Source organism: Olea europaea, chromosome 10 (assembly GCF_002742605.1).
Source record: "Olea europaea var. sylvestris chromosome 10, O_europaea_v1, whole genome shotgun sequence".
NCBI classification, from domain to species: Eukaryota; Viridiplantae; Streptophyta; class Magnoliopsida; order Lamiales; family Oleaceae; genus Olea; species Olea europaea.
The window spans coordinates 43,495,440-43,507,102 of NC_036246.1; the positions used below are offsets into that span (position 1 = coordinate 43,495,440).

The 11,663-nt window shown below is 35.1% G+C and overlaps 3 protein-coding genes across 10 annotated transcripts in view; 2 read left to right on the top strand and 1 right to left on the bottom strand.

Moving 5' to 3' along the window:
- The first annotated feature begins 2,563 nt into the window (after nucleotides 1–2,563).
- Nucleotides 2,564–3,798, top strand: LOC111402796 (TPD1 protein homolog 1-like). Its single transcript, XM_023031129.1, has 3 exons — nucleotides 2,564–2,662; nucleotides 3,166–3,276; nucleotides 3,346–3,798. Exons 1-3 carry the CDS (start codon nucleotides 2,578–2,580, stop codon nucleotides 3,687–3,689), a joined length of 540 nt encoding a protein of 179 aa, XP_022886897.1. The 5' UTR covers nucleotides 2,564–2,577; the 3' UTR covers nucleotides 3,690–3,798.
- A 4,967-nt stretch (nucleotides 3,799–8,765) lies between these two features.
- On the top strand, nucleotides 8,766–10,444 carry LOC111402404 (serine acetyltransferase 1, chloroplastic-like). 2 transcript variants are annotated; one of them, XM_023030688.1, is made up of 2 exons: nucleotides 8,766–9,183; nucleotides 9,359–10,444. In XM_023030688.1, exon 2 carries the CDS (start codon nucleotides 9,445–9,447, stop codon nucleotides 10,300–10,302), a length of 858 nt encoding a protein of 285 aa, XP_022886456.1. In that variant the 5' UTR covers nucleotides 8,766–9,183; nucleotides 9,359–9,444; the 3' UTR covers nucleotides 10,303–10,444. The 2 variants fall into 2 exon arrangements, with proteins under 2 accessions (XP_022886456.1, XP_022886455.1); XM_023030687.1 differs by having other exon boundaries at nucleotides 8,766–10,444.
- The window catches only part of LOC111402403 (UDP-glycosyltransferase TURAN-like), a 7,546-nt gene continuing 6,316 nt past the window's right edge, over nucleotides 10,434–11,663 (bottom strand). For all 7 annotated transcript variants that reach the window (XM_023030685.1, XM_023030686.1, XM_023030682.1 and 4 more), the window contains 2 exons: nucleotides 10,803–10,931; nucleotides 10,434–10,642 (listed from right to left, as the gene is read on the bottom strand). In XM_023030685.1, coding sequence (XP_022886453.1) covers nucleotides 10,619–10,642; nucleotides 10,803–10,931 — 153 coding nt within the window. In that variant the 3' untranslated portion in view covers nucleotides 10,434–10,618. The remainder of the gene's footprint in view (nucleotides 10,643–10,802; nucleotides 10,932–11,663) is intronic.

Sequence of the window (11,663 nt, forward strand, 5' to 3'; positions counted from 1 at the left end):
CGAAGACTACAAAAGCCAAAGTCTTTGTTTTGGCCGAAGTGTCACTTAACCAGATACATATCGAAGCCCTGACAAAGGGTTTAGGCCGAAGCCCTCATGTTCACGACCTGACGAAGTTCTGAAAGGCTTGTCTGAAGTCCTAAGAGATGAAGAGGCCGCCACATGTGCCGACCTAGAAGTTCTGAAAGACAAGGCAGAAGTCCTAAGAGACGAGGAGGCTGCCACATTTTCCGACCTGACGAATATCTTTGTGAAAGACTAATTAGACATCTACTTTATCTTATGTCAGGAATATCAGCATAGAAATATATGGCAGTTGACCATTTGTCAATATAATAAATTCATGTGTACGAAATACGTGATTATAGAAGTAGGTAAGGACACGTGGTTTGGATCCAACGGCCACCACCTCTTCCCTAAACTCTATATATACCTTCCGATTGGAAAGAAAAAAAAAAGGAGATTGAAAAAAGGAAAATATGTATGGAACAATAGAAACAACACATATATAGAAAGAGAGAAATGAGAGAAAACTCGAGAAAAAGAATTGGGAACGGGTATATTAATTTTTCGCACATTTTGGAGGAGAAAATAAACACTATTCCATACATTTCAAGCTATTGGATCTCTTATTCATTTCCTTTCTTCTTCTACAAATGTACGTATTTACAACAAATTTACTGTAAGAATACGTCAACGCGTACGCTATCTTCTAACGACACCCGTTGACTAATTTCGAAGGTCAACAAATTCCACCTATCATTGAATGTCACATTAACGCTATTTAGACTGAGGTTGCAATCTCAGTAGGCTAAAGTTGAATCTAATTCCTAAGTTGGGTCACTATAATAGGCGTAATTGATACAGTGGTGTAGACACTCAAACCCCTAACCCGATCACGTACCCAATGCATAGTACATAGTTTGTGGAGTAATTTGAGGGTATCCATACGAGGAGCATAAATGCCAACTACCTTTCAGTGAGTATTAATTGAGTGGCACCGGGAATGTTTTCCAGTGTCAAATTGAATTGCATGCCTTCACACTTCACAATACAGAAAAGACAGACTCGATCGCTGAAATCCTTCTACTCGTTTTTAAGATGGTTTGACCTAATCCCCTTTTACATTCAATTCGGCTTTCAGCTTTTTCTTGCTTATCTCTTCGGTTTCATCAATCATTCACTCATTCCCGGGTTGAAAGTTCGGTTCATGAAGTACTGTGTATATATAAATTTTGAGGCAAATTATATAAAACTCCCTCTTGATTTATGAACTAGAAATCTTACAACTATGAAACACAATGTAATTCTGTGGGTGACGAATAAATGCATGAAGCAATTATACACTGGCGATTGAGTTCTGTTCTTATCAAATAGTATTTAAAAAGGCTTCAATTTCTTCAGCCTTTTGACATGGCGGCTGTTGCGTAACTCGAGTTAAATTATTAACTCTCCATTATTGTAGCAATGGATGCATTACAGATTTTAATCACCTCTCCTAGGTGTATAATATTTAGGTTTATTAATGAGGTAGAAAGGATGAATGATATCACGATCTAAGTTTTATTGATTACAAGTGAAATTATACTTAAGTTTTTATTTTAACTTTTTAAAGGAGAGAGTGAATTAATTTGAATCTCCACATGCATTTAAATTGTCCTTAGTTGTATTTAATAAAATTAATGTAAGTTTCCATGCTTTACTATTTAATTTATTCATATTATATGAAATATTCTGCTAATTGACATCCAAAAATACATATTAATTAAAAAAGACAAAAATAAATAAATGATTGCTGAAAAGTACAATAAAGAGCAAAAGATAAAGAGTTTGTTGGAAAACATAAAAAAAAATTAAAAAATACACTTTATTATGAAAAATATGTGAATAATATTAGAATGGATGAATGTTAAACCTAAGTGAAATCGAAATTCCTAACCGCTTAATTCCAATAGTTCTCCATAACTTAGATTAGTTAGAAAATAAACTCATGATATGATAATTTTTATTACATTAATTTAGATTAAAGCTATATTAGAATAATAAGAGTTTAAGTATTTAGTTTTTGTGGGAAAAATAATTCGAACTTGAAAAATTCACTTTATTCCTTGCATGATTCGTACACTTTCGGAAACAATTGATCAAAGATGAATAATATAACAAAAATAAAAAAAATAAAAAAATAATGCTGGGGACCAGCATACTATAAAATAGGTAGGGACCCACAGTGCAATTTTGCAAAAAAGGTTTAGCGTCACTCTTTAAATTTTGGATTCGAGTTCCTTTGTGCTATAAATTGCTTGAACCTCCAAGCCAGATTCACTCACTATCTTCTTTAGATTTCTTTACATTTACATATAGAGTCGGCTTGTCATCACACTGAAAGCTACTGACACAATTTCCAGGCACTTTAAACACCTTCAAAATCAACTCTTCATTTTCTTGACATACAAACAAATTCATTTTAAGCTAAACAAACGTTGCTTTTCTTAAATTATGTCAATTTCAAATATATCTATGTACAAATGCATTCTGACTATGATTTTTTATCATTTTTATATGCAGTTTGGTTAAGAAATGAAAAGTCTGATTCGTGAGCTTAGCCTTTGCAATGTTTGCTTGGTTCAGGGTTTTGCTTCCGTGATTATAATTGTTTTCTTCGGTATATCTCTCCTTCGCTTTCTCTTTATGTGAAGTAGAAAGGAATATTCTGCAGGAATTGGCATGTTTAATCCAAAAAATTACATGATTGAGAAAAAGAGAACTTCTCGGAAACTTTCTGTTTATCTTCTACCTTTTTGAAATGTATCTTTCCCCAGTTCATTGCAGAGATTTATTTATCTAGAATCTTAAATCTTGTCTTCGAGGTTCCTTTCCTCTCACGTGAAGACTTTTTTTTTTTTTTTTTTTAACTAATAGACAATTTTCATAAGTAGGAGGTGCTAAATTTGAACTTGGGTCTTTTGCTTGGCTATATATAACAATGTATTTTCTTCATAGACTGAAATTTAAAGGAGAACTGAGAAAAGATTGAAATATCTCAATGCATGTTTGGTCGTATTGTTTGTGATAAACTAGTTTTTAATTTTTATTTTTTTTTGGGTAATTTTTGGCTCAATTTACAATAACAGAGTAATATTCATTTGATGGTATTTCAAGATGCAGTTAATAGTACTTATGGTGCATTGGAGCCAGTGAACGAAGGTGGCATTCAAGATTCAGCATTTTCCAAGGGAAACTATACAGTCAAATCTAGGAAACTATTGGGCTTACCTGGTAAAATTTAATCAAACTTTCTTTTTGAAACGGAGAATAAAACATTAAAATTTATATGTTTTGCACCAGATGACGATGATGGCTACATGAACCGCTTTGGGTCGATATGTTCGAAGGACAACATACTCGTATTCCAGGGTCAAACGACACCATTACCTAATGGAATTCCGACGTACACAGTCGATATCCAGAATGCTTGTACCTCAGGAAGTTGTAGCATTTCTAATATTCATCTCACCTGTGGATGGTTCAGCTCAGCAAGGTTGGTTAATCCGAACGTGTTTCGTCGTATTGGATACGATGATTGCCTTGTGAATGATGGGGAGCCGATGAATCCTGGAGATTGTCTTTCTTTTCAGTATGCTAATACTTTTGAGTATCCACTTGCAGTATCATCTGTAGCTTGCACGTAAAATGTTATGCTAGGGTTTGCATGGTTTGTTTTGAGTTCTGATGGAATTTTGTGTGTATGTTGCCCTAATTAAATCTATGTTTATGTTGCAATGAAATTTTAGATTTTCGACATCTACTTGTTTTTTTTCCATGATCAACTTCACTAGCTACGTTAATAGGCATGAAAATAAAAAATAAAAAAATCTTTGTTGGACATGGACTAGTGCTTCACTATTAATTGGGTTCCAGCGTATGTTGATGGGCTGATTTCTTTTGGGCCTTAAGCTAACCCGGTTCTTAAGACCCAAGATAAAACATGTTTTCTAAATAACACGATTATGATTTTTTGGTTGCTATTAATTTGGACCGTTCATTTGTCTTAGCCTCAACCATTGGATCAATGTGTTTTTGATGGTGTATATGTAGCTGGCTCTCTCTCTCTCTCTTCACGATGCTTGAGTTGTTAGTCGTCCCTTGAACCTTTTAGGGTTCGTATATTCTTGAGGGTTTTTCTCTCATTCTGTATACTTCATGTGTTTCTTCTCTGAAAATCTCTGAGTGTAGATTGTGAGATTGTAGTGTAAGAAATCTTGAAGGGAATAGATTGTTAGTTCATATCTGTAATTTTTGAGAGAGAGGCGAGAGAAAATTGAAAAGACTTGTGCTCTCTTCAGACATCTGTACTGTTTTTGAGAAATTTCTTAGTGGAATTGAGTAATATCTAAGTGTAGATGCTCAACAATTGAGTAGGCTTTTTCAAGCTGAACATCCGAGCCTTCGTGGAGAAAAATCCCCCTGTGTTTATCTTTATTTTCTGTTATCTTTGTTTTTAATCGCTCAATAGCTGATTCTGAGACCACCAATCCTATGTGGTCGTTTTTGGAATGAAGAATTATGATTTGTGCGATCTACGATCTTGGGGAGATTAGTGAGGAAGAAAGGATGGTTCTACCATTGTTCGCCTCTTGGAAAGCACTCAAAGCGCCCGTTTGACACCCTAGTTATTGAGATGAAAAGTTATGAACTCACTAAGTAGATATTCATAAAGTGAACTTTGATGTCGGGTGGATCGTTATAGGTATTTTAACAAAGGAAATGTAAATAAAACTATTTGGGTCCATATAATTACTGGAACCAAATTCGAAAACGAATCATTGTTTTCGATTCTACCAATAACATTTTTTTGAAAAATATATTGGCTCTAGGCGTGACACCTCGAGAAAGATTTGTAGGAGCGAGCAGTGTATTAAGTTCTACCTGGAGTGGATACAAACGAGATTGCTGTGACCAAATTATTCAAATGAATGAATTTGATATATTAGAGAAATTACTATTTGAGTAGCTACGAGTTGGGCCTTATCATCTAGTCATGTGAATAAATTCTAAACAATAAAAATTTGCAAATTCGAGCTGTATAATAAATCAACAATGCTATGGTGGCATGAATTTTTGGCATAATGGATGATCGACGTTCATATTGGCGGGGCTCACTTATTTTCTGTACTTTTTTATTCACACGAGGCCCACGTATTGTGAGCAGAGCCGGTCCTGTATCTAATGGGCCCTGAGGCGAAATATGAAAAGTAGGCCCCCCAACGACAAAATTCAAAGGTGTATTATGCGACTCATTGCTAACTTAAAAAACTAACATTAAAACAACAACGAAATATATTATAAAAACGATTTATATTATAAACCATCAGACCAAAAATTTCAAACAATTAGTTAAATACTATTCTCCTTGCTGTTTTAGAGGCAAAAACATCAATCAAATCTGAATAATTTAGCTGCTCAACCATTTCTTTTTCTATTGATAGCATAGCCAACCCATTTAATCTTTCTTGCGACATAGTTGATCGGAGATAGGTTTTGATCAACTTTAATTTCGAGAAACTTCTTTCTGCAGATGCAACTGTAACCGGTATGGTTAACAAAATTTGGTAAGCAATATAAGCATTTGGAAAACAAACATCCAATGTCTTCAAATATTGTAGCACTTCAATTACTCTTGTTGCTTCACTTGATATGTAACACCTCAAGACTTGTAACTTCGAACATAAATCATCCCCACTGATATCCGAACGCCCATTATGTTGAAGATATTTCTCAAGATTCAAGCAAGAGTTCAATAAACTTGAAAAAGTTGCACCTCTTAACCTCTTCAAACTAAACAAAAATCCAAATGTATCATCATATTGTTTAAATTGTTCAAATCGGGTCCTCAGAGAAGATAGAGCTTGATCAATTATAAAAATAAAGTACTCAACTCTAAAAGATTCTTCTGCTGATTGCTTTACCTCATTACTACCGCTTTCATCAAATTGTTTTTTTCTTCGAATTATGCGTTTACAAAATCATATATCAACACATATATAATCATCTTTTCCATAAATTCAATGAAAAAAAGTCTTGAGTCTGGTCGAATACAATATGCCAAAATATAGACTACTATTCCAAAATAACTAGTTAAACTATTACAAAATAATTGATCCATATATCAAGAAAATTTACTTCTCTAATCAACATTTTAGCTATCGAAAAAATATGTGGGGCTACTTCAACTAAAACTTGACTCATTAGTGATTATGAGCAGAGGATAAAGAAATAAGGTCTTCCAAGTAAGCTGGCCAGAATTTAGGAAGACCCTGAGGTTAATTATTGGCAACCTAAGTTACCTAACATCACAAGAAAGAGCACTCCATCGATTTAGTTTATTGCAAAACAGATCATATTCCCATCATCTTTTACCTAAAAGATACAAACATTGTTGTCAAATTTAGTAAATGAAGAAAAACAATGGAATAAAATTTTGCCACGGTAAAATATAATGCAATTGCAATTATGAAAGTTTTGATTATTTGAAAAAAAAACATGACCGTCTCATACTAAGCCCTCCAGATATATTAACAAGTTATCTCTGACATATAACATTTTATAATGCAAAGTTACATTTGCAAGGTTAATCTTTTGTCTTTTCAAAAGAGAACTTGTTGGAAAGGACACCTTATAGTCGTCTTGTACATATTCTTCCGCACTGTGTCCATTCCCCAGAAAAAGATGCCTATCCCTCACGGCAGAATTTTCAATTGCTACAATCACAACATGTTGTAAAGGATGCCAAGAACCAGAACACGTATGTAATTCATGTTCAAACCAGCTCCATGGACGTAAACAAGAAACACTTGTAAGAATGCTTTGTGTCCTTGGATGAACATGAACATCTTGAAAGAAATGACTGACAATTTTTGGCTTTGATGAAATTAAATTGAGCTGCTTCTGGAAAGTTGCATGCTGCTTTCTTTTATGGAAGTATTACAAGATAGGACTTAGTCATGGGAGCTTACTATGACCTGCATAGTTGAAGGATCCACAATGACAGCAGCATTCACGACCTGAAAAAGTGAGTTTATAAAAGACCAACAACCAATCCTAAGTACAAGTATCTTCGAAGATAAAAAGCAAAGAAAAAGGCATAGGATGGACAATAGGTCACTCAATATCTATAACCAGAATGTATATATATGCGTGCAAAATCAGCCAGCACGCTCTAGCAGAATATCTTAAACAGTTTAAGCTGCACTGCTAAGCCCTTTTAATGGCCCTTTCACGTAGATCTTTGAATAAACACATTGAAAAATTACAAGTGAAGTTCTCTCTTTTACCTAGGATCATAGAAGCCTACAAGGCCAATCTAGTAGGATTTCATCTCATTTCTCACAAAGGCACAATGATAATGCGGCATACAGAAGATAATTTCACTTCATTTATCATTCACAGATTCACTCAGATTTATAATTTCATACCTTTTCCATTTCGACATGTCTAAATAATTTATCTGGAAACTAGTAAATTACAACTCTAATGGAATTTCAAGCAATAAATGTGAAAAGGAGATAAATTCATTTCAAATACGGCACCAAAGTAGAATGTATTTAATGATGCAAAGACATCCAGAAAGCATTAGGTAGTTACCGAGCTAACACCAGATTTTGCCAAACCAACTGCATACGTCATGAAGCTGGAAACTGATTCCGAATCGTCTTTACTAAATCCAGTTATGCCATCGATATTGTTCCGATCGAAAGACAGTTAGGTGACTCGGCAGTCGACAGGCGACAGCACAGCCAGCACTCAGCAGAAGCAGACGCCAGAAGAAGGGCCAAGGAAGATAAGATTCGTGGTGAACTCACCGTCTCACCGTCACCGTCGCCGTCACTCACCGGACGCCCGAACTGTGTCAATGTTGAGAGGGGAGTCACGGTGGCTTCACGCCTTCACAGTCGTGAAAGTCGGAGGCGGTTCTTGAATTTTCATATGAATTATTTTGGGAATTTAGGGATTGGATTGGATTTGATTTGGATAAATGGATTGATGGGTTGGGATTTATGTATTGTTGGGTTGGGATGGGTTTAGTTATTGGATTGGGCATTTCATTTGGGCCGGATGGATTAAAAAAAAAAAAAAAAGTGGGGGCGAAAATGAGGCCCCCTAAGATCTTGGGCCTGAGGCGGAGGCCTCATTCGCCTCGGCCCAGTACCGGGCCTGATTGTGAGAGAACGTCAACCATTATGTCAAAAAAATTCTGACAAAAAAAATTAATTAATAATCAGTATACGAAATGTCAGTTCGCAATCGCATTTATTTAGCCCCCATTAAATTACATTCTATTTTTCTATCTCATATTTTCAATCACACAATCTTCTATAAAATAATATTACACGTAAATCGAAAATTTTTCCTTCTTTTTCAACCTCTCATTTTTCAAAAAAAATACTATTCCTCCCATTTTCATTACTGAAAAATGGGGTCAAATAAGGGCTTAAAATCACAACTGAGCCCCACTTGAATAAATAAAATATATAAAATAATTTGGAGGCTAATTTACTTGTGGTGCAAGTTTGAATATTAGAGAGAGAAATGATGGGACGTAAAAATAGATTTGGACCAAAAAAAATAATTTTTTTTTTTTTTTTTTTTTTTTTGGGGGGGGGGGGGGGCACAAAAAAAAAAATTTTTTTTTTTTTTTTTTTTTTTTGGGACGTAAAAATAGATTTGGACCATCTTAGCTCAATTCAACGATTACCCCACGGCACCGCTGTACGCGCATGTGCCATCCCATGTGAGGACTCTCCAGAGGTCAATGGAAGCTGAAGTTTACTGACTTTTGAATCAAACGGAAACTTCTCGAAGGAAAGTGCCAGAGTGCAGATTCTTGGACAGTTCTTCGATTGTTTTTGTCCCCAGAGAAAGCGTCACGCAAGACGTTATTCAGGAGTTCTTGTTCTAATTACCTTCTTCATTCTAAATGCGATGCATATTGCGTACGCAAAATACAGAAAATAAGTTAAATTTTTGTTTATATTATTTTTTAAATTCGTATTATATAGAGAGATGACTTCGGGCAATTTCTTGGAATTTCATTTTAGTCTGCAAGTCATCGAATATACATTACTGGTCCTTTCAGGAAACCTGTCAAGCTTATTTTATGGAAAGGATTTGACTAATATTCACCAAGTATGAATTTACCCTTAAATTTCATTCTGATTTCGATTGATTAATTTTTTCTCCAGCTCCAGTCCTATATAAGAGGGGCTCATCCTCAATGCTATGAAAGCTCAAACAAGTTAGAATAATTATTTTTTCCTCTGTGATAAATCTTGTTTTCTTTGTGTCTGGAAAGAAATGGCAGCAAGTATTGATAATTCTACCAACCATGGGAGAAATTTCAAGGCAGATTCACACTGCAGATGCCAGATAAGTAACTTCTGCAGATACATGAAAATGTGCAAACTAAGTTTTCGACGAATTGATTCATCCAATTCCATGTGTCAATATGGTTTCAAAGATTCGTCTAAAGTCATTCCTCAAGAATGTAGTGAAGATGATATATGGCAAACAATGCAAGAAGAGGCTAAATTTTACACAAAGCAAGAGCCCATCCTGTCAAAGTACTATTGTTCATCTATACTCTCTCATAAGTCACTAGAGACTGCATTAGCAAATCAATTAGCTATCAAATTATGCAGAGTGAATCTATCAAGAGAAGCCCTTTACGACATTTTCTTGAAAGCACTGGTAGAAGATGGCAATATCCAGCGTGCTATCGTAGACGACCTCAAAGCAGTGAGAGAGCGCGACCCTGCCTGCATAAGTTACGTTCATTGCTTCTTGAGTTTCAAGGGATACTTAGCATTGCAAGCCCACAGAGTAGCACATAAACTTTGGATAAATGGTAGAATTGCATTAGCGATCCTCATTCAAAATCAAGTTTCAGAAGTTTTCGCAGTGGATATTCATCCAGGAGCAAAAATTGGACATGGCATCGTAATTGATCACGCCACTGGAATTGTGATTGGAGAAACAGCAGTTATTGGAAATAGAGTTACAATTTTACATGATGTGACATTAGGAGGTACAGGGAAGGTACAAGGGGATAGGCACCCCAAGATTGGAGATGAGGTTCTCATAGGTACAGGGGCTAAAATATTGGGCAACATTAAAATTGGAGAAAATGCAAAAATTGGAGCAGGATCAATTGTTTTAAAAGAAATTCCAGCAGGTGCAACAGCAGTTGGAAATCCTGCCAGAGTAGTAGGATTGAGTCGAGATAAATCAAAGAGGGCCCTACTATAATGTCATCATATATGTTGTAATATCTCATTTCAACTTGAGCATCTTCTTATGCCTTGCTTTTGGCTTTTTTTCATAAACTACACTTTCTTTACCCGAGTCGTAATACCGGGTAGGATTGAAATAAACATAAAGAATTTAAGTTTCTCCTTTTCCTTTTATTATAATAATTCTATTGTGCACATTGTCGATATAAACCAACTTATGATGTGACGGTTGCCATCAAATTATACATTAAAAGTCAGTGCTAACACAGTGAGACTTCTCCATTGAGAGCAAATTTCAAACTCGTAAATTTTGGTGTTATCATCCTGCACCTTCAGCTGAAGTTCTCAGAAATAACCTGAAACAGTGCATATTATATCTGATTCAGCGATCTAGAATAGGATTAAATGCAACGGCAGAGGGATCTTAAAGGTTGAATATTTTTCATTGGAAAACTTAATAACAGAAAATGTAGAAGAGAGTAATCGAAAATTCCAGAATAAGGATTGTTGGCTTGCCTTAGATATTAGGGGCTTGGCATTTTCCTCCCACTCATTTGCCCACCTTGCTGAAGAGACCCTTTCCATCACACCCATTCTCAACTTCTTTAAAGCGTCACACTTCTCAGGGAAACCATTGAATAGCATCTGTAGAGTCAAGAAATCAGTTTTAGAACTTTGCCATTACATTTTCAGGACATTCTCGACTGCAGTAACAATAGCTGCCAAAACAAAACACGTTGCGTAGAATAATGTTTCCTTCTAACAATCATGCTACTTGTACAATTTATTTTACTTGGTTTACAATTCATGAGTTGGCAAACATCACATCCATTTATTTGAAAAATAGTTTTTAAAATCAATGGTGAGGATTTTTTCTACACACTTGTTGTCAACCAGGTCGTGCATAAATATTGTATAAGTGGCTTTATTCTTCCTTCCAATAAAGTACTCAGACCAAATCCTCCTGCTTTCCTCTTCAATTTCTCTTTTCAATCACCTCTGGTTGATGTTCTTTATCATTACTTTAATCTTAAGATTATGCCCCTGTTTGGTTCAACTACAAAAGTAGATATTAATCCAAGTCAAAGTCAAAAATTAATTTTAACCACACATTTTATGTGTCTCACAATTTTTCAACCACACATCCCATCAATTTTTATCATAATCTACTAAAAATTTTATTTTTATCTAAACCAAATAGAAGCGATATTTCATTTGCACATGATGAATGTTATCCACAAGATCGATTCCTTCAAATGACATTTCCCCTATTCAATTTGTTATCACTTCCCACGCTTTACACTTTGGATGGTGTTCTCATTGCCTATTGCCAGATGGATTTGCCTTACCATACCTACATCAAGATATCACATTTAG